The 25,883-nt window shown below is 47.4% G+C and overlaps 1 protein-coding gene across 5 annotated transcripts in view; it reads left to right on the top strand.

Annotated features, from left to right (window-relative positions):
* The first annotated feature begins 2,714 nt into the window (after positions 1–2,714).
* The window catches only part of DVL1 (dishevelled segment polarity protein 1), a 168,514-nt gene continuing 145,345 nt past the window's right edge, over positions 2,715–25,883 (top strand). For 2 of the 5 annotated variants that reach the window (XM_039508677.1, XM_039508680.1), the window contains exon 1: positions 2,726–3,337. In XM_039508677.1, the coding sequence (XP_039364611.1) occupies positions 3,168–3,337 (170 nt within the window). In that variant the 5' untranslated portion in view covers positions 2,726–3,167. Of the gene's footprint in view, positions 3,338–25,883 lie in introns of all 5 variants that reach the window. The other 3 variants (XM_039508678.1, XM_039508676.1, XM_039508679.1) reach the window with 3 other exon arrangements.

Below are 25,883 nucleotides of genomic sequence, written 5' to 3'. Positions count from 1 at the left end.
CACAGCTTTTCCTTGCTGTTCACCTTGCATGTCTTGCTAAAGGATTAGAGAGGGATTTGGGCTCAATGGTGAAAACAGTGGTATAAATGCCCGTAGAGAGTCAGGGTTGGAGAACTTCAGTGAATGCAATTTTGTGATTACATCACAGTACTAGGAGTGCCGGCAGATAGTTGGCGCTAGCATTTTGGTTTCCCAATACATGTCACAGTCAGGCCTGGCAAGAGAAATGTGAGACTTTGGCACATCATGTTCACTGCCCCGCCCCTTTCACTTTATTTACACAGATGGTACAGATAGTGGGGGGAGGGCCCTTTGAAATCAGGGCTCTGGTCCACTTGTCTCCCCTTCCCCCCTTTTGTCAGCCCCAGTTACAATGATACAATAGAGAATAGTTAGGTTCCTTTCGGGTGAGATGACTTCTTTTTAAATGGGATGGGAACATAGGAAATTAGGGTAGAAAGAACCATAGGTCCATCCCCAGGATGGCAGGATCAAACTGTCTTTTGGCTGGGGCACCCAGAAATACTTTTACATTCCAATTAAAAATAAAACCCTTCCCTCCTTGATGACTGATGCACAGCAGGCTGTGTGCCGGTTTTCTGTGCACTGGCTGCCCCATCCACCTCGGTGATGGCTCCTTGGTGGAGGTAAACAGGGCCTGATCGTGCATCAACTTACTACCGCATCTAAGCAAAGGGGCTGCACTCGGTTGTGTTTGCAGGATTGGGCCCATACTTTGTTAAAGCACCTCCGGCTGAAAGATGCTACATAAATGTAAGATGTGGGGTAGGATTTTCAAAGGTGCCTAAGGAAGTTAAAGTTCGGTGCCCAATTCCCATTCAAAATCAACAGGAATTGGGAACCTAACTAGGTGCTTTTCAAAATCTCACCCCTCAGGCTTAGATTTGGGGATACCCCCTCTCTCCCCTTTCAAAATAATAAATAGTAACAATGTTAACGAACCGTTTGGCCTACTGCAGCTGCATTAACACAACTGGCTCCCCTGCGGCTCTCCACGGCCACAGGTCATTCAATTACTGAGTTGCAATTTACCTTTCCACAGGCAGCAGCTGAATATTTGGAGAAACGAATGTGATCTTTCTTGGGGGTGGCGCCAAAAGAAAAAAAAGGAATATAATACGCCTGGGGTTTTGCTGCAGAAGTATTTTTAATGAACCGTGGATTCCCCACGACCCAGCAACATACTTTTTGGAAATCTTCACAGGCCGGTTGCCCTCCTTTGGAATTTTTAAGGAGGAAGCTGGAGTCACTCAAATGTAGGAGCTACAGGATCTGCTCCCCTAAAGAGGTGTTCTTTAGAACCAGAGGACCACCACTCTGCTCCAGAGCACCGCTCTCATACCTGGAGCAGTAGGACCAAAGCTACTCCAAAGCATGGGGAGAGCATGTTGGACTGCTCCATGACGTCTGAGAAAGGATTACATTTTTATGACAGGTAAAAAGCTTTGTAGATGCCAACCACCCCGGCAGTATCTACACTGGAGACATTCCCAATCAGCACCTATTAAAGATTTCTGAAGATGGCAAATGTCTCTCTCTGCTTTCTTATTAGCATAGGCTTTGGTTCATGACAACTTGTACTAACAGCAGGGGAACACTGAGCATGGTGATTAGACAGAAAAAAAATCAACCCAGCTCTGTTGAAATACAAAGGGAAGGAACAACCCTGATTTGGCCAGTGACTGCTCTGCTTTCTGTACCTGGCTGTTTCCAGTTACAACACACAAGACACATTTTTCTGCAGCTACCAAAATCTCCTTTTTACCAGCTCTTGCTTGGTTTAACCTCAAACTCTTTTCTTTTTTTTGCCTAAATTTCAGCATTCCTTGGTTTCCCTCTACTCCAACTATGAATGCAAAGCCAGTGCCACTTGTGTCCTTATCCCACAGGTTAGTCCTGTAAGGAGCAGAGCAATCTGCAGAAGAAAAGCAGGTGGAGGGGCTGCGAATGGGCCGGGCACCAAAATTTGGCCAACATTTTCAACCCAGGCTGGCTAATGTGTTATGCTCCGAGATCCATATTTAGGCAGATCCATAGAGCAGCTTGATTTTTATTTCAGTGGGAACTGCAGGTGCTCAGCTGCTGCCCCTTCATGAGTCATTTTACTGGAGTCAAAGGGGCTGCTCGCATGAGGAGGACTCAGAGGAGGGTTATTTGAAAGCCAGGGAGGGCTAGATCTGGCCCATGTTCCTGTGTAACAGTAAATCGCTCTGTCAGGAAATGACAGGTATGAAGCGAGCTGATTATTTACTATAGCTTTACTATCAGGTTTCCAGGCATGGCAACCATAAACCCGTGAAATGCCTTGTGTGTGGCTATAATTCAGCCAAGACTGCCAGCCTCAAAACGACACCAGCTGGTACTTTTGTTTCGTTAGGAAGATTTTTGTCTTTGTCCATTTCAATCCGCCCAGGAACCAGCCCCCCCCGGGTCTATTTCCAAGCAGCCAGCAGGGAACTAGCGACCCGGGCCATTTCGTTCCCGGAGTTGGCGGATCACGTTTCCACGGCGGCTCGGAAGCCAGGACCGGCGCGTCACATGATTGCAGGGAAAAGCTGCGGAGCCGGGACCCCGCTTTGAAACCCCCTGGGCAGCCGCGCGGTGCGGGGCTGGTAGGGGCCTTCGGAGCAGCCTGTAACCCAGGGGGGCGGCTGGCGGCTGGCTCCTGCGCCGGCTAAGGGCAGGGGCCAGGCTCGGAACACGGGGTCCCTTTAACTCAGCCGGGGGAGGAGGCAGCAGCGAGGAGGCTGGGAAGCGGCTTTACTCCCCCCTCCCCACCCAGAGCAGCTGGCAAAAGCGGGTGGCTGCAGCGGCGGCTCCAAACGCCACCCCGCCAGCCGGCTGCGTGCGGGGCTCCTCCAGCGGCGTTCGCCTCTCGCCTCCCCGGCGAGCTCCGGGGCATGGCCCGCCTCCGCGGTGCCCCCTCTCCTCGCCCGCCGGGCCGGGGCCGGGGCCGGGGCTGGGGCCCGCTTGCATTTCTCCCGTTGAGCAGCTAGAGAGCGGTGCAGGGAATGAAATCCCCGGTGCAATAGCCAGGAGCCGAGCGCTCCCTTCCTGTCTGCAGCCGCGCCGGGCCGGGGCCGGGGAACCCCAGCGAGTGACGGGCAGCTCCGAGCTGGGCTGGATCGGCCCCCCCTCCCCCCCCCATGGCGGAGACTAAAATCATCTACCACATCGACGAGGAGGAGACCCCCTACCTGGTGAAGCTGCCGGTGCCCCCGGAGAAAGTCACTTTGACAGATTTTAAAAATGTCCTCAGCAACCGGCCCGTGCACAGCTACAAATTCTTCTTCAAGTCCATGGACCAGGATTTCGGGTGAGTGTGTCTGGGGGGGGGGTGTATACCCCCCCGCCCCGGTCTCCTAGCGCTGTTTGTTATATGGGGGGGACCCCAAATATTCCCTTCCCCCTCCCCTGTCGGCTGCGATGGGCTTTACACCCCTCCCGGGAGCGGCGCAGCCGAGCGCACCTGTTCCCCGCGCCGGGGGGCGCAGCTCGCGCGGGTCGGGGGGGAGGGGGGCACTTTCTATTCGTGGGAGGGGGAAGGGTCCGAGGGGCGTTTGTTTGATATGGGGGGGGAATGGAGCAAACGCCCCCAAGGGCTGGGAGATTGGGGGGGGGGCGACGAGAGCAGCCCCCCAGCAGCTGTGGCGGGGGGGGCTGGGATCGCGCTGGGGGGTGCCCCCTTTACATGAGGGGAGGGGGCGCGGGGGCTGCCTCTGTATGTGGGGGGGTCAGGGGGCTGCTGCCCTGCAAGGGGTGCCCGGGGAGGGGGCTGGGGCAGCGCTAGAGCCAGCGGGGTTTGTGCCCCCCCCCCAGCGGAGCTGGGTAGCGCTGGGGAGGGGGGGCTGTGCCTTGTCACCCCCACGGGCGGGGGGAGCCTGGCACCGTGGCGCCGGCTTCGCGCTAGGCCCGGGCGGCCGCCGCCGCTACGGGGCCGGGGGAGGCAGCTACTAACATGGCGGCCCGGGCTGGGGAGGCGGCGGGGCAGCCTCCTTCAATACAGCCCCAGCAGTGCCCGGGCGGGGGGGGGCGGCATGGGGGCAGATCCCCCCCCCTGCGCCAATTACCCAGCGGGGGGGGGCTTGGGGGCAGCTTCCCCCTCCCTGCCCCCAGGGCCACTCACCCAAGAACTAGGCGTAATTGACTCTGCCCTGGCAGCGGGACAGGGCATCTCCCAGTGCCAAGGGCTGGGGCAGTTCCTGCCCCGATACCCAGGCACAAGCGGGCAAGGGAGGGTCCTTATCCCTTATCTGACCCAAGTCAGATCTACAGGGAGAGGGGTTCATGGCCCTTCCCACGTGCAGGTATCTGCCTCAGGGAGACTGGGCCAAAAGCCCTTCTCCTCCTCCAGGCGGCTGGTCCTGGAAAGCCAGGCTGCCTCCTGGACACACACCCCCTGCCCTGGGGAAATGGGAGAAATTCCATTCCCCAGTACCCAGCTAATCACCCAGAAAGAGAGGCCAATACTCTGCCCTGGCGCTAGCCACGGGGCGTTGGGTAACTGGCTGGCTTCCCGCTGAGCAAGCCCTCTGCTGCTCTCTGCACACTGAGCATCTCCGCTCTCCTGTCACCTTACACATCTGCTCTGGATAGTCTTCAGGACACCCCAATAATATACTATAAAGGACATGACCAAGAATATGCTAACGGATGTATTCGAAGGGCCTTCCACTCTTGCAAGTGCGAAAGCACCTTTGCATGCACCCATCAGCTAGCTGCTTCCTCTCGGAAGTGATCGTTTTCACCCCAAGAGTGTGCAGAACGTATAAAAGCTGATGAAGACGAGGGGCCAGATTTTCAAAAGTCCAATTGATCTGTGGGTGCTGGACACACTTCTGGCCCAGCTTTCCCTCGCAAATGAGGGGTTTGTGTACTTGAATTTGTTTGCATTCATATATAAATATAAAAAGAAGTCCAATGCCCTTTGACAGTTTGTCATAAATCAGCTTTCAAAGGGTAATAATCCCTCTGTAATACGCAGCTGCACTTTTTGGTCTTGGGTGTTTGTATCTGCATCTATCACTGGCAAGACATCTCCGCATTTCTAGATTGCATTTGGAAGAGGATAGATGAAACATTTGTCGAAATGTAACGTGAGTGATCTAATGCCTATAGCATCACTAACATAATAAGCATATGAATATAGTGCCTGGTATCTAAAATGACTCTGTCGGTAATGTTCATACCATCTTAAAATGATATTCTCTTTATTGCTTCTTGAAAGCTTGAACCCTGCAGCTTGTTTCTCCAATTGTTTCTCCATCAGCACTGGAACATGTTTCTATGCTGAAGGATGTTTCTTATGTGGTAGATCGTTTGTTTATATTGGTTTGTTACCGAGCTGCTCGTGCACTGATTTATTTATTTTCCTAGAATTTGGAAACGTTTATTTTGAAAAAAGTACATTAAGAATTAATTTCAAAACAAACACATGGGCATGTGTGAAATGGTCCAGATGTTAGACCAGCCAGTTGGGCCTTCTGAAGTACTTGCTTTTTAATAGCACAATTGAGTACAACTTAAAAATATGTATATCATGTTGGACAAGCATAAAATTTGCCTGTCCCTTAAACTTACATTTTTCTACATGAAGGGTGCTGCAGTATTGTGGGATAGCTTTAAAATGCCAGCTCTCTTCGGGTGTGTGATCCAACCTCAGTAAAACCGGGCTGGATTCTGAGTTTGTTGGGACTGCAGGTAAAGTCACTCATGTAGTGCTGCCCTTGCTCTTTGTCCAGGTGAAGGATAGTAGTTAACAAGAAAATCCTGTGCAAGATTCTTGTTTGTTTCAGTTCTCTTACTGCCTGGATTTTCATCTCTATCTGATCCATTTGCCTGCTTGTGAAAATGGAGTTGGCATAAGAGTGGGGAGTTGCAAATGTACAGTCGGATTTTGGATCTGTCAAATTAGTGTCCCTTTAGTAAACAATAGTCTCTAATACAAATATACGATACAATTGATACTTCGTAAAAGTGACGTGTGAGAATGGCTGCAGTTAAGTTGTCTGTGCTGCCAGTGAAATGTGGAGTTGCTGCTTGGTGATACCGGGGGAACCTTGCATCGTACAGTGGCAAATATGAGGGTGTTTGGTTGAAGCCGTTGTCTTAGAGAGGGTCCTGGTGATCTTGTAATATGGAACTGGAAAGGTTTTGCTTTTCCAAGTAGCAAAGCTACAAATTTGTGAATGGGATTCACAGACATTAACACCACCAGCTTAAATTATATGGTGATAACATGAAGCAAGATACACCTAGCAAACTCAAAGCTAAAGGTCATACTTGGTCTCTAACTGCTGCTCCCTTGTGTATGTAGTACATAGGATAAAATTGAATTCCATTGCCGCTCACGTGCGGTACCTGGCACTCCACCTTTTGAAGTGCCCATGTGCAGACGTGTGCTGAAAAATTGGCAGTTCCAAGGTTTCTACTATATTCTGCTTCAGAAACCAGCAGCAACAGAAAAGCCAGACCCAGCATGTGAGCTAGAAGATCTTAAAATTTTCTGATGGGGGAGGGGGAACTCCAAAACATTAAAATAAGGATTTTTAAAATATAATCTGCTGCACTCTTCCCTGAAATGAAATAAGAACCCTTGGTCTCTATGAGGGTCACAACACAAAATGTTAACAGTTTGGATTGCTGCATTTATTGGCTAGTAGCAGCAGTCAGCTGGTGAAGTGCTTGATCCTGAAGTATCCTGTTGACTTCAGCGGGAGTTGTGGATGCCCACTGCATTGGGGGCAGACATTGTGGCTTCCCTAGACGGTCCATTCATGCATCAGCACTAGTTTTGTTGCAAGATGGGTCTCTCTAAAAGTTGAAGTTGTTTAAAGGTAAGCGTCAAAGTTTTTGTGCCTAAACCCCTGTTGAAGTTCCTAAATAATATATAACAAGGTATGACCTCAATCCTTGGTTTTTTGAGGGTAGAAGGGTCTGCCAGCATGTATCTGACTGCAAGATTTGTGCCTGTGTGTAAATTTTAAATGGCATTTACTTATCTTTCCTAAGCTTCAGCTCACAATGAATTTCTATGGCCAAGTTGAAAACCAACATAAAATCAGATCTCTAATGGAAGAGCTGATGCAATATTAACAGTGCTAACAACACCACAACCACTTGTCTTTTTTTCCTTCTGTGACCACTGGAATGCCCCTTTCACCTCCATTCTTAATGTAAAATGTCATCATCTTATAGCAGGGCTCATTTCTCCAACCACCGATGGCTTCTCTGCATCAAGTTCATCATGCAGTTGGTGACTGGGGAAGTCATTGGGGTTTCCTCGGGGGGGGGGGGGAGGGAAGAGTGTGTGTGTGTGTGTGTGTGTGTGTAAAATAAATAAATAAAATATATAATTCTTTAAGAAAGTAATCATCTTATTTCAGGATCCAGTTCAAAACTGTCTACCTTGTAATGTCACTACCTGGATTTGCTCCATCCGAAACTACAGACGTTGTTTGAACCAAATGTAGAGTTGCCATGTCCCTTAGACTCCTGGACCCAATGAGCCCGTTTCTGGTCTGAGGGATAGCATGGGTGTGTAAACTATATATGTTGGTCGACGGGGTTCAATCTAAAACCCTGATCCTGCAAACACTGATGCACGTGCTTAACTATATGCATGTGTGTAGTCCCGCTGACTTCAATGGGACTGCTCATATGTTTGTCAGCTCATGGCCAATGTCAGTAAATCCTAGGTGTGGTGGGACTGAAAGGCGTAAGTTACACCAATGTAGTCTTTCCTCTGACTTTGTTCCTGTCCCCAGTCCATTAGCACCAGCCTCCTCTTTATCCCACCCCTCAGCAGAGTTGGTGCAAGAGCCTTCTGTGCAGCTCCTATCATCTGGAACAGCTTTTCTCTGTTCCTCCACTTTATCATCTCCTCCCCATCCCCGGCTTTCAAATCTCACATGAAAACAAGTTTGTTTCTCCTTTCTGTGTACCTCTGTTTCTCTCTCCTGCTGTGATTATTCCACTCTCTAACTGTGGTGGGGAACTTTGTAAAGCATTTCAGGATACAGTCTGTATGAAGGGCTGGAGACTAAAGCAGTGTTGTGTTGTAGATGCACTGGAGTAGGAAGCTATTGGCGCAGTAAGGGTAGCGTCTGCTCCTGTTTAGGGCTAGTGTCTCTCATAAGCCAATATGCGATCAATCAGCCTTGTCTACTGGTCCTACTAAACTTTTATTGCTTCCTTTATAAACACAATTACATAGGAAAAGCAGAGGGAATTGGAGAACCAATTTGCGTTTTGGCTGTCAGGACAAAGTATTAACAGTAAATATGGGTTTGTGTTTTTATAATTTTGTATCCTGAAGGGTGCATTTTTTTTTCAATAGCAAACAGGGAACTATATCTACAATTTCCACTAACAATCACAAGAATTGTCTGATTTCCTCTGAACATCCCTGAAAATGTTCCCTGAGGAATTGTTTTTTTTTCTGTTCTCTAAGATTTCATTTAAAACTGAAATGTTCCTGTCGTTTGGAGTTCTCTCGCTCTAGACTTCTGTTCTTGGCATTGCTGCTCAATGGCCGTGCAGAGCTATAATTTGGCAAGTTGACTGCTTGGCAGGGCAGTTTATAAATCCCAATATGGAATGAAAAGTAGTTCTTGTGTTAGGAAGGCAAATGTTTTTGTGCAGAAGTGGAGCCTTCTTCCGAAGCCAGCGATCAGGAACTGACTCTGCAATATTGCACATGTTGTTGTAATTATGGCCCAGCCTTTCCTGGATCCTGAAATAATGTAATAAATAACTGTGTTCAGAAATAATGTATACATGGAATTGTTTCCAACCCGGAATGACCAGGGTTATTTAGGGCAGAGAGAAGTGGTGGTAGAACAGGGGCCTTGTTACACAGTCTGTCTCATGTATCTATGCTGAGTGTTTGGCCAGCCTTCAGCATGCTGGTCGGAAAGCACGGCAGAGGAGGTTCTAGGGATCTTTCTGATTTAGTTAGGGCTTAATTTACTAATGCACAAAGTACTTAATGTTACAGCCTCAGCCAGCTATGGTAGTGTAAACCGGAGTGATGCACAGGTATGATACAGAACAACTTAACATCACTTGAAGTCTGCTTATATCAGGCTCCTAATGCATCTCCCATGCCTGATGACCTCTGCACCCACTGGTGGGGGCATGGATTGTCTATACTTTGAAGGTACAGTACTTTCCTGCTACCTTCATATCTATAGCTCACAATAATATATGAATGCAAATATTGCCTTACAGCTCAGAATCCAGCTTATTCACATGAAGTGTCCATAATATCAGATGAGCACATATATTTCCAACTCGTCTCCTTTATAAGGAAAAGCTCTGGAAAAAACCTACTGATTTATAATACTGTAGAACACTGTCCAATAATGTGTGGTTTAGAGCTGGAAACTATGAAAGCAATCAACTCAAAGATAAAGCAATTAATTACAGGACTGCATGTAATGTTATCATCCTTGCACTTGGTGTCTGGGCTGCAAAAGAAATATTAACATACCTCCATATTTTGGTGAAATGTATGACCAGATGTAAGGGATGAGGGTGAAGGCGGCACAGCCTGGCCTAGCATTCGTGGCTGGACTGCTGCCTACAAGGACAGTCACGAGGTGATAGTCAGCGAGCCGGGCTCAGATTAATTGCTAGGCGAGAGTCGGGGTCAGAGTCAGGCTGGAGTCAGAGACTGGAAATCAGAAAGCGAGGTGAGGCCTGGAGTCGCGGCAAGCTCGAAGTCTGGGTGGTTGCCTGGACAACTTCCTGGCATACCCTCCAGAGTTAAATAGTGAGCATGGGCCAATCAGAAAACCCCAGCGTGCTGTAACTCTGGACCCGTCGGGTGGTACTTCCTGTGGTGCATATTCTTCACAGTGCTCCCTGGATGTGGCTCTGTGTGCCCCCTACTTGGTGGCAATGTGGGAACATCAGCTGTCCCAGGCTCTGCAGACCGGGTTCTGGTCCTGCAGACCCTTCCCCAAGCAGAGTTAACTGTGGAGTTGTGACCACTTTGAATATGAGTAACTACATTCTGCTTTCGTAAATCATCCAGCAGAAACTCCCTGGTTAAAGTGTTCTTCTGGCCTCAGCCAGCTCCTTTCACTGGGGCTCAATCCCATGAATTTAAATGGAATTAGAGCAGTCTGGGGATCCATTGGACTGAAAGTTGATACAGTATTGCGCTTTACTTTCACAGATAGAAGCAATGTCAGGTTATTGCTACACAACACTGGGGAAATGCGAAGTCTGCCAATGTTTTTCCTACTAATCTTTCTCTTTGTACTTGAAATGGGAGTGTAGGTTTTAGCTAGAGGGTGAACCCCTTGGAGTAAAGAGGGCCTGAGTTCTAATCCCATTTTTGACTATGACTCAATCTATGGCACTGATGAAGTCATCAAAACCCCGATTCAGCAAATCACTTAAGCGCATGCTTAATTTTTCACATGTGGGCTTTGATTTTCAAAGGGGTCAAAGGAAATTAGTTGGCTCATCGAATTCCTATTGAAAGTCAATGGGAGGTGGATGCCTTTACTCCTTGAGGCCATTTTGAGAATCCTAGCTATGGTTATCTCCCACTGACTTTGTGAGACTTCAGCATTTGCTTACGTGCTTTGCTGGGCCAGGATGGAGTTAGACAGGTGGGTAAACGTGTTGAAATGCCGTGCTGAATTGGAGCCGTAAGGCCAAGTTTCCAGAGTAGCTGGGTGCCTGCTGCTCCTCCTGCCTTCTCAGCACTTCTCAAATCAAGCCCTTAACATCTCTTCCTCAATTTCCCCATGAATGATATTTACCTATCTACACAGTTTGAGGATTAAGTAGCTATGACCTTATTGTGAACAAATCAATGATGAAATATTGATCTACAGCAGCTGAGAATCTGGCCCATTAGTTTGTAGATGTCATCGGAACAGCAAAAGAAGAAGAGAAGAGCAGCAAAAATGATTAGGGGTGTGGAACAGCTTCCATACGAGGAGAGATTTAAAAAGACTGGGACTGTTCAGCTTGGAAAGGAGACGACTGATATCTATAAAATCACAACTGGTGTGGTGAGGGTGAACAGGGAAGTGTTATTTACCCTTTCACGTAACACATGGACCAGGGGTCACCCAATTAAATGACTAGGTAGCAGGTTTAAAACAAACACAAGGAAGTACTTCTTCACACGGTCAACCTGTGGAGCCCACTTCCAGGGGATGTCGTGAAGGGTAAAAGTAAACTGGGTTGAAAAAAGAATTCGAGAAGTTCATGGAGGGTAGGTCCATCAATAGCTATTAGCCAAGATGGTCAGGGACACAGCCCCAGTCCCTAAGTCTGACTGCCAGAAACTGGGACTGGATGACAGAGGATGGATCATTTGATAATTGCCCTCTTCTGTTCACTCCCTCTGAAGCATCTGGCATCGGCCACTGTTGGAAGACAAGATACTGGGCTTGATGGACCATTGGTCTGACCCAGTATGGCCATTCTGGTGTTCTTATACAAATTAGACGGCCTCTCTCTCTAACAAATACATTCCAGTGCAAATATCTCTTTCAAGTGGTACGTGCTTTTGAACAGACGGTGCAACAAATTAGTTCCTCTAAAAGTTTTTCCCCACCCTGGGTTCTTTTAGGCCTTATCTGCCTATCTCTGCTTGCTCGGGCTATTATGTAACTGGTTCTTTTGGCCTACAGACATCAAAGTTGTCTTAAGGTCACGCTCAGCTGTTCCACATAAGGTAAACAAACAAACATGGCTGCTCAAGGAGATGAGTGCGTGACACATTACAGGACTTTGACGAGGTTTTATAGCCCTTCTGTTGTTGCTCACTTAACTAGCATTGTAGGGAGAGCCAGGAGTCTGAAGAACGTAGGTAGCAGCAACTTTGCTTATTCAGGGCTTGAGCCGAAGCCCAGTGCAGTCAATTAGTCTTTCTATTGATTTCAGTGGGCTTTGAGTCAGCAGTTCCTTAGCTATCTAGTTTGTGTTTTGAATTTTCAGTTTGTTGTGAGTACCAAGGGGAACAGATGTTTTTTAAAGTCAGATCTGCCAATATTTCAATGAGTGGCACCCACAAAAATGTAGGTAAAACAGGTGGCTGAGTAGCATCATGAGAAGGGATAAATTTATCAGAGGCAGGGAAATCTTCCAAAGCCTCCCTTCGATTTGGCACTGGGATTTTAACTAGTTACTGCATTCAATGGTAGCTAATAAGACTTCTGTGATTTAGGATGGTGTCTCGACAGCAGTGATTCTCAACCTTTATGGGCCACTCTATAGGTCTGCCAGATGAGGGCCTTGACTGGTTCCATGGAGCAGCCACCTGCTCCTATTCTCCTGAGTGTGCGCCAGCCTGAAATGGAGCTTGGTCTGCGCCAAGCCCTCATGCAAGAAGTTGGCAGCTGTCCCAATCCATGGTGAGTTGGAGAGCAATCAAAACTGAGGGCCACGTGCTGTTCTCAGTCAAACCAGTGTCACTGTGGAGTAACGGAATCACTTAGAGCACAATTTGGGCCTGACTAGCTGGGTCAGGCAGCAGTTGGGTCCAGGGAGTTTTCAGCCTTAAGGCAGGGAGGGGAAGCTAGGTTAAAAGTCACACAAGCCCGAAGTACTGATGCCTCGTACTGACCTGGGACTTGAGTTCCAGAGTCAATGCTTGTTCTGACACTGACTTCCTATGTGACCTTGGTCAACTCACTTAGGTCCCAGTTCAACAAGGCATTTAAACACACGTCTGTGTAAAAAGTTAGACATGTAACTAAGTGCTTTGCTGAATTGCTAGGTATGTGCTGTACTTAGAGCCTTGTTTGCTGTTTATAAAATGAGGGCAGTTGAACTTCCCTTCTCCAGCTTTGTCTGTCTCGTCTGTTTAGGTCGGGGTTGGCAACCTTTCAGAAGTGCTGTGCCGAGTCTTCATTTATTCACTCTGATTTAAGGTTTTGCATGCCAGTAATACATTTTAACATTTTTAGAAGGTCTCTTTCTATGAGTCTATAATATAGAACTAAACTATTGGTGTTTGTAAAGTAAATAAGGTTTTTAAAAATGTTTAAGAAGCTTCATTTAAAATTAAATTAAAATGCAGAGCCCCCTGGACTGGTGGCCAGGACCAGGGCAGTGTGAGTGCAGCTGAAAATCAGCTTGCGTGCCGCAGGTTGCCTATCCCTGGTTTAGATGTTGAGCTTCTAGGAGCAAGGACTGTCTCTGTGGTGATTTTTTTTTTGCACAGAGCCTGCATAAGTGGGACCTTTAATTTTGGCTGGGGGTAGTAGGTATTATTGTCCTGCAAAAGCTAAATCATAAAGGTATATGTACCAAAGCCTGTGCACTTGTAACCATACTAGCATACATGTATTTTGCCAGATTCATTCTGATGCTTTTCTATAGTGCAAGTCACGTCTTATTTTAAAGGTCCAGCTGTCGTATAATCGAATAATTAAACCAGACATTGTTCTAGTGGCAATAACATGGATCCCAAGGACAGCCCTGCTCTGAGGGTGGAGTGTTATATTTTATTAAAAACTAGTGCTATGAAAACATGCCAAAGGGATACAGTAGGTTTGGCCTGCTTCCTGTGGCTAGTGATCTGCTGTGAGACAAGCGAGAAAAACAATTTAGTTACTATTCCTAGAACTAAACCTCCCCCACAATGTGTGTATAGTCAACTATCCTGTAGGCAGGTAGCCTTCCTGCCTTTGATTTAACCACACATGTAGATTGTGCAGCTGTTAAAATTATTAAGTGGCTCTAGGAGTGAGGTTCAGAACACATCTGTGGGCTTACTGCTCCTGTAATGAATGAATTTATTTGTGACGTGAGTGGGATTAAATAGCGTTTATTAAAAAATCATTTGTTGAACAATTATCATCCTTCTAGTCTGCCAGAGAGAGAGCAAAGCAGGTTCACCAGGAGGGGATCCATGTCTACATTTTCAAAATCAACCTTAAATACCATGGGAACAGATTAAAGATAGGATTAAGGAATTCATTTACATGCAGTTGTAAAACCTGTGAAAATTGCTGTGGTATACTGGAGATTAATACAGCGGGTTGATTTGACTTGGATTCTGCTTGCCTTTGGGCACGTGCCTGGGGTTTTTGAAAATAGGCTTGTTCCTGCTTGTCTTTGGGATTCTACTTGAAATGCAGCCGGTAAGTGACTGTCTGCACCTTTATCAGTTATCATTCTGATTGCTTTGCAGAGTCTCAGATGTTGGCGATGTTAGAGAACCAAGAAATTGCACAGTTTCTTTTGTGTGTGTGTGGGGGGGGGCTGGGTTGACATTATTGGTTAAAACTAATTTGTGGGGGAATCCTCTCAAAGGCATGAAACTATCTACAGTGTCAGTCTTTTTTGCAACTGCTATGCTCCAGCAAAAGCATATGGAAGCTGATGAGGTGGTATAGCTGTAGTGTGTGTGTATATATGGAATTTACTTCTTAGCTCATTCTACATGGTGGTAGCTGCCAGGATGCTCTCCTTGTTCTTCCAGCCTGCATCTTCCTTTGAATCGTGCTGCCTGTGTCAATTCAGCTGCCTCGATAACTGAAATTGCCTCTCCCACATTTTCTCCAGGAGCTGGAATTTTTGAGTGTTTATCCCATTATAGCTGGCTGCACCCTGTGACTACCCGTTCCAAAGGGCAGGGGAATAATGAGCAATACTGAATGTACAGATACATTGCAACAGATGCCTTTCTGCCTGCCATGTCCCCATAGTGTCTTGGTAAATCTGCTGTTGCACACGACCTGATCGCTTGTATGCAAAGAACTGAGTTTCTATAGGAAAGCCGATGAAGAGCAGAATATGTTGCTGGTTCCCATGCGAAATGTTAAACCCAGCAAGCTTTAAAATCGAATGGCACAAGCACAAGCAGGCAAAGGGATCGTTCGTGGCTTGTAGAAACACTCTTGCATATAAATGCTCATCGCTAAGCCCAGCCTGTTTTACTGAGTTTTCTTCAAAACAGCGTCTTGAAAGGGTCACCACGTATTGATGATCTTTAGAGGAACTTGAGATATAATACTGTGAAATATTCTCCATGGATCTGATGCATCTAGTCAAGTGGTTTTTGGAAATGGTCAGTATCAGCATGATACACCAGTAAATCACGGAACATAAAAACTTGCTGGATGGAAAGTCCATAGGTTGAGAAAAGTAACCCCACTGTTCTTGTTCCGTAACTTTCTTAGACGTTAATTGACTGTACATGATCTCTCTCAGAATGACGCAATGTTGGGCTCAACTGGCTGTCTTGCTTTGAATTGTTTAACAGGAGCAGTTGCAGTACACCTGTGGCTCAGCGAGTGGCCCCTTTCTGGCTACAAGGAAGCTTAATGGGTGATTGAATTGCCCATGTAGCTGGCTCTAAAAGAAACTTTAGAAGTGAGGGCTGTGTGGAGTTTTCTTTCTCAACTCCACTGGAGTCATCGGGAGACTTGTGGTGAGAGTTCCTTGTATTCCTTCACATAGTCTTCGAGTTCTTCCCCAATCTCTTTGCCTGCGAGCTCCGTTCCCTTTCCTTCTGTCTCCAAGGAACTCTTGCTTTAAGTGATTACCACTCAAAAATCGTGACGAACTCTGATAATTTCTTTTCTGAAACAGCGTCCCCATTCATAACCATGATGGGGAAATGACAGTACTTCTGCCAGGAGAAAAAAGGCATCCATCCGTGCTTCTGTGAAGCCGACACATGCCTTGGGGATTTCATAGACCTCAAGTTAACTTATCCCATACCCTGGTCTCCTTCTCACTGTTGTCTTGAATGCCTTGTAATGATCCATAGGGATCCCTGATTAACAATTTAGAATTCCTCCCCAAGGGCCCAGATTGTTAGTTTGCATACATTAACTAGTAAGTCTGTCTTCTTTATTGCTACCAGGTTCAGCTTTACCATGGGTAGAATAAACGTGTACGGCAGTTGCAGCTGTGGCCTGAGACAACAGTGATGCTCATTCCATAATACTGGCCTTCTCCTACCATTTGTCTGGTCTTTTTAGAGCTAGGACAGTTCAGTGTGTGTTGTGTGTAGCACACTGTGATCTCTAGGTACTGCTGCAGTACCAATAAAAATCTATGGCACTCAAGCCTTCATGCCACAATAAAATGTGCGTGTAATAGATCCCTGCCAGATGGGAAGAGCTGATATTTCATTTGCTTTTGTTATAGTAGGTGAAGCAGATACTACTGTATGGCTTGTATGAATTAACTGTGTGTGAGTGTGTGTCTTATTAGCATTGAGGTGCTATGATAGGAAGACCTAGATAGACAGACCAGTTCCTTTTAATCAGTGGAAAACCAAGCAAGGTGTGTTGTGGGGGAGGGATAGCTCAGTGGTTTGAGCATTGGCCTGCTAAACCCAGGGTTGTGAGTTCAATCCTTGAGGGGGCCATTTAGGGATTTGGGGATTGGTCCTGCTTTGAGCAGCAGGTTGGACTAGATGATCTCTTGAGGTCCCTTCCAACCCTTATAATCTATGATTTGCACAGCCCGAGGTCCAGATGAGTTCTATTATTGGATATATCTGGGGTACCTAGTCATGAAAAGACTCTCTCTCCTGCCCCTTCACCAGAGCAGGCTCGTTCAGTGTACCTTGTAAACTTGGGGGTTGGAAGAAACCTTTTCCTGATGGGGCCTAAATTTTTCTCTTTTTAATTTCAACACCATTATTTGACGTACTCACCAGCTGTCTAACCTGGATGCATAATGCTGGGATGGGGATGGACTCTCCTTCAGGTAACTTGTCGAAACACCCAGTGAGATTTGTTGAAGACATGATTACACAACTAGGGTGACCAGACAGCAAGTGTGAAAAATCGGGACGGGGGTGGGGGGTAATAAGTGCCTATGTAAGAGAGAGCTCCAAAAATCGGGACTGTCCCTATAAAATTGGGACATCTGCTCACCCTATGCACGACTGTTCTGCAGCCAGTGCTACCGGGGCCTTTGAAAACCTCAAAAGCGTCTCTTGACTGCTCCTGTTTTTTTTCAGAAGGAATGTGTGATTTTTCTGGGGGCGGGATGTAGGAGCAGGGGGTGGTTGGTGTTCTAGGTGGGGTGTGGATCTGCTATGTGACTGTTAGTTAGATCCTCATCTTAACCTTCTCAGCAGACTGATAAGACTGAGTTGAGCTGTAACTTTCCTTCCAGGCTTAAGTGCTCCATTTGCACCTGAGCATTTCCTCGGGCAATTAGCAAAAAGCTCTTGAGAGGTGGTTCCTCGCTCTCCCTTTAGACAAATGGAATCTTGTCCCTTTTTTATCCAAGAGTTCCAAGGCAATTGATTTTTTTGTGTGTTTTACCTTGGCATTGATTTTGACCAAGTTCTTCTATTAAAGGTGTCAGACTAAGTGCAGGCAGTGCTGCATTTAGATTGCTCCAAGTCCTGCTTTGTCACTTTAGCTGATGAGGCAGGTAATGTAGAAAGAAAGCTAATGGCAACAGACTCAAAATAGCCACTTAGGAGCATGTTGAAAATAATAAAATACAATACAATACATAAGAAAAGCGCTCCATATTGAGTCTATAAGCCCCTCATGGACTAGAACGGAGTTATCCCAGAAGCTGTCTAGCCAGCCATATCTTACCAGGGCAACTGCACAACAGACAGGCTAGGAATCAGGGCTTGGCTACACTTACAAATTTGCAGCGCTGCAGCAGGGTGTGAAAACACACCCTCTCCAGCGCTGCAAATTGCGGCGCTGCAAAGCGCCAGTGTGGTCAAAGCCCCAGCGCTGGGAGCGCGGCTCCCAATGCTGTACGTTATTCCCCACAGGGAGGTGGAGTACGGACAGCGCTGGGAGAGCTTTCTCCCAGCGCTGGTGCTTTGACTACACTTAGCGTTTCAAAGCGCTGCCGCGGCAGCGCTTTGAAGCGCTAAGTGTAGCTACAGCTACACTTAGTCTTGTGGGCTGAAATGCCAGAGTTGTCCCTGCAAGACCCCAGCTTAGGGAACTCCTTTCCCAGAAGAGGGGACAGAGAGCCAGGGTCAGTGGCTGTGTCTAAAGGCAGGATGCACCTCTTCCTACTGTAGCTGCATCTTCCTGTCCCCAACTAGTACTTAAGGCCTGAGCCAAAGCCCATTGAAGCAAATGTGTCTTCCCATGGATTTGAATGGCCAGGAGCATAATGGAGAACCGTGGGAGTGGAGGAAAAAACAAGAAGAAAACAGAATTCCTTTGGGAGGAGCAACATGGAAAGAGTTTTGGTAATCGGGGAAAGGGGAGAATAAGGGGCCTGTGGATCTGCTCATTGCTGCCTCCAGGATTTTCCAGTACTTGAGTGTCCCATGTGGGCAGGCCCCCTAGAGATACCAAAGATGGAAACGTCTTGGGGGCTGGAACAATGTGAATAGTGGGGGTGGGGGGGGGGTGCTGAGAGCCACTGAACCAAACTGTAAACCCTGTGTGTGATGAAAACCACTTCCAGCCAAGGGGTGCGGCAGCCCCCCCCGCCCCCCCAGCACCAGTGGAAATGCCTTTGAGCCTCTGTTAGCATTTGAAACGATCTCTCAATTCATGGTGGCTCCCCCGGCATATGGGAAGGGAAAATTCCGAGCTCCCGACACACCCTTGGCTGAACCCTGGCGATCCATCCCTGAGAACAAGAGAAGGGGTCAGGCCCAGCCTGGGGACGCCTTTCCAACACAGGAGCTGCACCCTGCTGTCTCCAGAGTGGTCGTTCTCAGCATTACAGCTGCTTGGTTCCTCACCCCAGAGGTGGTAGCTCTGTCTCGAGGTCTGTTACCCACGTCCCGTTCCAGCTCTGCAGGCTTGGCAGGGGCCGGTATGAGTTCACAGGAAAAACAAGCAGTTAGTCTTTTAAAAACACGAGGCACTGACTGTGCACCTCTCCAGGGGTGCTCTGCATGGCTTCTAGGGCAGAGGGAGGTTGCATGCTCTCTCGTCTGCATGCAGATGATTGTGGGCCTGGTTGCCTCGCCCTACACCTGGGGAAAAAACTTGCATCATGTGCTGGAAACCATCCTCTCCACCCCACGCACAAGTTGAAACATAAGGAATTTCCACCTTCTTACCTTTTAGAGGCAGCTGGGTCTCCTCTCCATACCAGAATGGCTGGGGGGGGGGGTCCCTCCTTTACCCCCAATCTAAAATCCAGGCACTTCTCAGGGCTGTATTTATGGAAGTCCAGTGCTTGGGTACAGCGTCCCAGGCCATCCCTTTCTCCGATGACAGCCCAGCTCCTTCAGGGGGATGGGGAAAGAATCCAGCTACTGCCCACACGCTGTCCCTATTGGCCAATAGTGTGAAACACCCCAGCTCCCGCTACATCCCTCAAGGGGATCTGACGATGTGGAGGGCCAGCCAGGATCAGATAAGGCCTGCATTATCAGGGGTCAGTGCCACTGTCCCTGTGGGATTCAGGGGTGGGACAATACCGTGGGGAGCTTCTCTCCCCTGGGGCAACCTCCTTCCGTTCTTCTCATCCCCTTCTGACCTGGGGTATGCTAGCCTCCCAGCACCCCTCCAGCGAGGCCCTCAGGGCCTGCTGCTATTGCCCCGCTACCCTACTCTTCTGTCCTCTCCCCAGCGGCATCCTTCCCACGACTCTCCCACCGAATGGCAATACAATTCTTCGGTTTAAAAAGTCCACCCCTAACTGTGGTACCAGAGCCTGCTAAATAATGGATATGCATTGTGCAGGCACCTGAGGTCAGTCTTCAATGGCTGGTTCGAAAGGGGTGGGGAGGAGGGCCCTGGGTTACTTTATTTTTACTCATTTCTAACTTTTGCCCAATGTGATTTTTGAAATTTGTCACGGTTCCGACCCAGCTTCGCCCACAGTTCACGTCCCTCCAGGTGGGACTGAAGACCACTGCTCGCTGGCCACGGAGTGTCAAAAGAAGCCCGTCTCTTCTTCCATCCTTCCCCTCTCTCTCTCTCTCTCTCTCTCTCTCCAAGGGCTTAATAAACTCATCCTCCTCAGAACACCTTCTATCCTCTGGAGTTTTGGATGAAGGCTCTTGGGAGATGTACTTTATATAATCCTCCCTCCTTTAAATATGGAAAACTGCTCAAACCCTGGACTTTGGTGAAGCATATTAGAAGCGGTGAGAGACATTCACCTGTCTTATCTAATACCAAGGGGGGTGTGGCTTTTTTTTTTTAAATGGCAGCATAACGTATGGATATTGGAGGAGAGACTGATGTCATGGGAGACGTTCACCTTATTTATTTCCACTAGCAATTAACGTTCAGTGTGTGGGAGCTTGGGCCTGGCTCTTGGGTGTGGGCCTTTGCCGCATGAACGTTGTGCATTGTTGTGCTATGCAGGGACATAGGAAGGGGAGAATTGACACAGGTGCTCTTCCCAGTTGTTACTAAGCAGCATGATTAGCAGGCTCCCTAATGGGAGGTTACAACAGCGATTGTGGAGGTGCGCTAATCTGCACCAGTCAGGTTGGCGCTTCCTTTTTAAGGTATCCCAGGCACTACGGGAGGAGTTTCAGTTTCGGAGAGTCCACTGGACAAACCAGCCCCTCATTTGTTACTTGCATTTAGACCGTAACTAGGCTACCTTAACTAGCATATGGTCTGTGATGGGGCAGTGCTGCTTCCATAGACGCTTGAGTAAATGGAAATTCTGTTCCAAGTCTCTCTGGTGGAGTTAGGTACCCTACAAAGAACTTATCACTGGTACCGAAGCACCAGTTCATAACATATAGGAATCCATTACTAACCAGAGCGTTTAGGCTTCAATTCAGCAAAGCATCTAAGCACATGTTTGACTTGAAGCATGTGAATAGGTCCATCTCCATCAGCCAAGTGCTTATGCAGAAGCCTCTGATTCGCTGGCAGGTACAAGATTCCCTTCGCCCTTATGGGCCTGAGCCAAAACACTTTGAAATAAATGGCAAAGCTGCTGCTGATTTCAATGGGCTTTGGATCAGACTCTGCTGGTGGGCTTGGATGAGGGATGCAGATTTAGCAGGGATTGTAAGTGCACCAGAAAGCTGGCTGAGGTGTTACAGGCTTTTGCGCCTTCTGAGTTTGCGTCGGTACCTTTTCCACTGTGAAAAGAACTTAAGTGGCGGACTAAGGATTCTGAGGACACCCGTGCTCTTGGGAGGAAATGTAATGAGAAGTTCCTGGCAAATCCACTTGATTTCCACTAGCTGGATTGCAAAATCAAGGAAGACTGACCTTTCCAGGGCCTAGGATGTACAAAGCTATTCTGGAACTGCAACTTTCCTGCCGTGCAGACGTCGGAGAGCTTGTGGTATTCAAAGCACGTCACCTGTGCATGTGCTTCAGATCGGGGAGCTGACGAATGGGAGAGATCTGCCCTGACTCTGGAGAGAACTCTACCAGAGGGATGGGAGAGGAGGTGTCTGGGCACAGCAACACGACTCTCCAGTTCTGCCTCTGGCTCTTCGCTCCCTGTCATCAGTGGCAGAGCGGAGATAAGCGCCGCCGAGTGCCCCACTTGTGCATGGGCGGGGGGAACGTTGCTGTTTATGCTGGCTAGACTCTTTCCAGCTGATGGCTGACTGCGCCAGTCTAATTAACAGCACCAAAAGTTTGCATCGGGTGCCACTAATGTCACTTGGGCTTTAATGAGCATTAGCTCAATGGCGTAGCACATACGAGGGTGCAGGGGGGCATGCATTGCTGGTGACTTTCTTGTTATCTCGAGGGGGTCCCTGCTTTCAGAGGAGACTAAAATACAATGGAGGTAAAGCAGCCAGTTTCTGCTCCAAAGTGTAATTGAATGAGGCAAGCTGATGGACAAATACAGAGGATTTTACAGTATTCAAGGAAGGGGTGGCCTAAATATTTGCCCCAAGTTCACTCTGGTGCAAAGAATCCCTGGGCTAAATGTGACCAGCTGAAATGAGGGGGACATTGCAAGATACTATCAGCTATATTTAAGGTTATATGACCTGGTAAAAAATAAAATCCTCCTGGAAACCTGTGGTAAGACTTGTTAAGCACAGCAAATGTGCTAAAGAACAGCTGTCAGCATGATGGCCAGGAAAGAGCATTTGATCCAATATGTAAGATTGGCGATAAAAACTAATGCGTATAACATGAATTTCAGTTGTGTTTTAACTCTTATTTCTAAACCTTAATGGTGCGGTCTAATTCTACTGGGTTGCTGGTACACTGGTATCTATATTACTGTCTTTGTGACTATATTGTTTACCAGTGTGTTTGTAATGATTTGTTTACACGCATGCTTTATATCAAAATTGTTTTGTCGGCAATAGCAGATTGTTTATCCGTACACACGCTTGTGCAAGAATGTTAAACAAGCGGCAGTGTGGGGCGGGAAGTAGGGTTTGGATTGGACAATAAAATAAGACTAGTCAATGTTGCTCTTGGTTCACAGTCGGTGTCCCTTTCCGGTTCTGTTGCAGCCGCCTGAAGCTCTTGTGCGGTGCGTTTCCAACGCTGCAGGCTGTCTTGATAATATTGAAATGTTTTCATTAAGAGTTCAATATTAAAAACGTACGGTGCGTGTGAGGCTGGCTTTTAGCACAGAACATAGATTCTTGAGACTAATCTACTTGCCCATGTCCCTTTAAAGCCAAATCGCCATGGTAATGCGGCCAGACCAAGCCAGCGGATACGTTAATTACAGTTTATCCTGGGAGGACCAGGAAGCCTCAGTCTCTCTTCCCGTGATCCTTCTGGGGAGGAATGAAGTTGAGGAACACAGTTCTTTAGTGGCTGTTGGCTCTTGACTGCGGTATATTGGGGTTATATGTGTACCTGAGGCATTTCAACCATTTGGTTGCTCAGCTCATTTCCTGGGATAGGATCCTGCAGCTCGTTGCGTGGCATCTCCTAGTCAAGATTTTGCTGCTAGTAACTGCAGAACTTTGGTGTCTCCTCCTTTGTACACAAGTCTGTGCTCTCCTTTGGGTATCGGAACTTACCGAGGGCTGGACAGGACATTATTATCCACCCAACTCTTTCATTCTAGGGCCCATCGATTTAGAGCTGGCCAAAACTTGCAATTTCCGGTTCATGGGAGAACTTGTGAAACTTTGATTTCTTTTCAGACTGGGACCGAAACTAGACTCCGTGTGTGTGCGAGCACCAGAAATTCTGTAAAACGTTTGTTTCAGAAACAGACAGGTGGTGGTTCTGAAAGGAAGTCTGCTGTTTGGATGGCAGCTGCTGGCTGAAATGGACACGTTCTTGTCAGTTTCCCTGCTTTCAGCCACTGGACAGCAGTAATGAAACATTTCAGGGCTGACGGATCGGCATTATCTGACTTAAACCATGGAAAATTCCCAACCTGTTCTACCACCGATTCCACACATCACCGTCAAGTCGTATGCTCTTAGACAGCTGGACACAAGATACTCCTCCTTCAGCCACATGTAGGGATGGACAAGCAGCCAAGCTGATAGCAGTAGTGTTAATAAGGACTGTTGTTTTTTTTTTAATCTCCCAGAGGCAAAAGCCTCCCAGGTACTACCTGCTTGAACCCTACCTGCCAAAGGACTGAGATCCAACTTTAGTCTCTGGCTAAGATGTCTTACGGTGTGTGAGGTTGTTTGTCCACCAGGCAGGCAACTAAATATGATCATCCCCCTCCCCTGCATTGAAAAGAGCATGGAAGTCCCGTGTCACCCCCCACCCCGCTATGTGGATGGAGCATAGAGGGTGAGATTTTTTCAAAGCTGCCAAATGAGAACTGGGCACCCAAATGCCTTAATTGTTAGTGGGAACTGAGTATCCAAATCCCCTAAGCACCTTTGCAGATGTCACCCGTAGTCTTTGGCTGTCTTGGGTCTATGTGTCTGGCTGCCTTGTTAGCCCTGGTGCATGGGATCTAGCGAATTGACTGAGTGATTGTTAGTTAAAACTCTATTTTAAAGCCTTTGTGCAAAGTGAGTAGGAGGTTACTCCGTGTTACCATCTCGTTGTATCTGTTCTGGCAGCCTGGACGGCGTCCTCTTGAGAGAACAGTAATTGAATGGGACTGCTGGTGCCGTTAACTTGCATGGCTTTTTGCTCAGTCTTTGAACTGCGTATTCTCTTTCCCTCTGCAGTGCAGCAGCTAAGCAATGGGTCTGGTGCATGCCGTACGGAAGGCAAACGGCAGAAATAGCTTGCTTGCGTTTCCATGGGAGATATGTGGAAATTAGACTTCCCTGTCATTTGAAAACTGGGCCTTGGTACAGTGCTTTGTGGGGAAAAAATCATGCCCAGCTTAACGTCCCCTTCAAAATCTGTTTCCCATAGTGCACTTCGGCATCTCTGTTAGAGTTTTGTGACATTCTCAGTTAAGGTTTCAGCTTTAATCCCAGCTTTGTCCCTATAGATGCATCCGTTGCAATACAGCCTTCTGCTTGCATAGAAGGCAGCATGGTGTAGTGCCCATTGTCCTGCTCTAACCACCAGAAGGCCTGAGTTCTCTTTCTGACTCTGCCACTGACTTGCTGTGTCACCTTGGACAATTCACTTAACATCTCTGTGCTTCAGTGTGTCCTGCTGCACAATGAGGATGGTACTTGCGCACCTTTTGCAAAGAGATTTTAGAGCCTCAAGTGAAAGGTAAGAGGAAAGGAGAGGGATTGACGATACATAGAGCCCTGGATATAAAGCAGATATCTGCAGATTTGCTGGGCTCTACTGATGTTAACCTAACTTTTAACTGGCAAGATTAGGGAATATTGTATGCATGCACTCTAGGCTGAGAGTGTGGTCCCCCGCCCCCCAAAGTGGTGTAGGGAATTTAGACACACGATGATTTATAATTTCCTGGAAATTGGGTGCCTAAATCCAGTCGGAGGGTTTGAACATTTCAGCCTTAGAATCCTGCCCAAGTGACACTGTGACTGGTGTTGTATTAGCACCTAGGAGCTTAGTCATGGACCAATGTGACCACTCACAGGCCTGACCCAAAAAGCCTCCTATTGCCAGGTCCTTGTCAGCTCTGCTGTTGTGTTCATTGGGTCATGTGCTTCTCCTGGGGAATCTCACCGCTCACAGATCCGCCTTGGCCAGCAAGATGTATGCAAAAACGGTAACCCTCTCTTGTTGTCTCGACTGGGGCTGTAAGGTCTTTGGGGCTGGGACTGTACCCTCTCTGTCCTGTACACGTCTGATGTGTTTTAGGTGCTGTATGAATAATGATTAAGGCCCTGATCCTGCTTGTGCTTAACTGTATTTTCACTGGGGTCAATGGACTGCTCATGCACTTAATTTTAAGCGCACAAGTGCAGACTCTAGTGAAATACAATGTGTGGGCCTTCATTTCAGACCGGTCTCTAATTTGGATGTGCAAATTTTGCATGGACGATCACTGATGCATGCTTAAAATTTGGCCCTTTGAGTCTGTCTCTGAGCAGAGCCAGCTATTGTGTGGTAGCAGCACATCTTAGTCTTTCAGAAATCACAGCAAAGAACCCAGTCAAGCATAGAATGAGCAACTGTCGCTAGAAAATTAAAGTTGAAGCAAACCTGAGAGCTGCTTTTTGATGCCAGGATCCTTTGAAAGAGCCGTAAATATTGTAACAATTTTAGTCCCTTGACTAAGCTTGTGCTACAGAATGTTTTGCACTATTCACGATGGAGAAAGGCTGCAAAAGAAGCAGTGTAGGATCCCAGAGTGATGAATCCAATAACTGTTTAGGATAAATTAATATCCATGGCTGCTCAGCATGCAGATGGCATCTTTCTTGCACGTCTTAGTGGAAGCTGATATTCTAAAGTTCCAATCCTGGCCCTGCCTCTGACTTTGTAACCTTCCTAAGGGGTTTCAAAGCTTCATGATCATGAAATACTTTGAGACGCTCCACTTACAGAATCACAAGCTCTCCTGCAAAAATCTCACGGTGACTCAATTTTTCTAGATGAAACCAAGTGGCATTCTTGCTCTGCTCAGCAGTTCTAACGCGATAACAGTGCCAACATGAA

Source organism: Mauremys reevesii, linkage group 21, assembly GCF_016161935.1.
Source record: "Mauremys reevesii isolate NIE-2019 linkage group 21, ASM1616193v1, whole genome shotgun sequence".
NCBI classification, from domain to species: Eukaryota; Metazoa; Chordata; order Testudines; family Geoemydidae; genus Mauremys; species Mauremys reevesii.
Note: the sequence above shows the minus strand (reverse complement) of the source record. Positions and strands in the feature narration are given on the sequence as shown.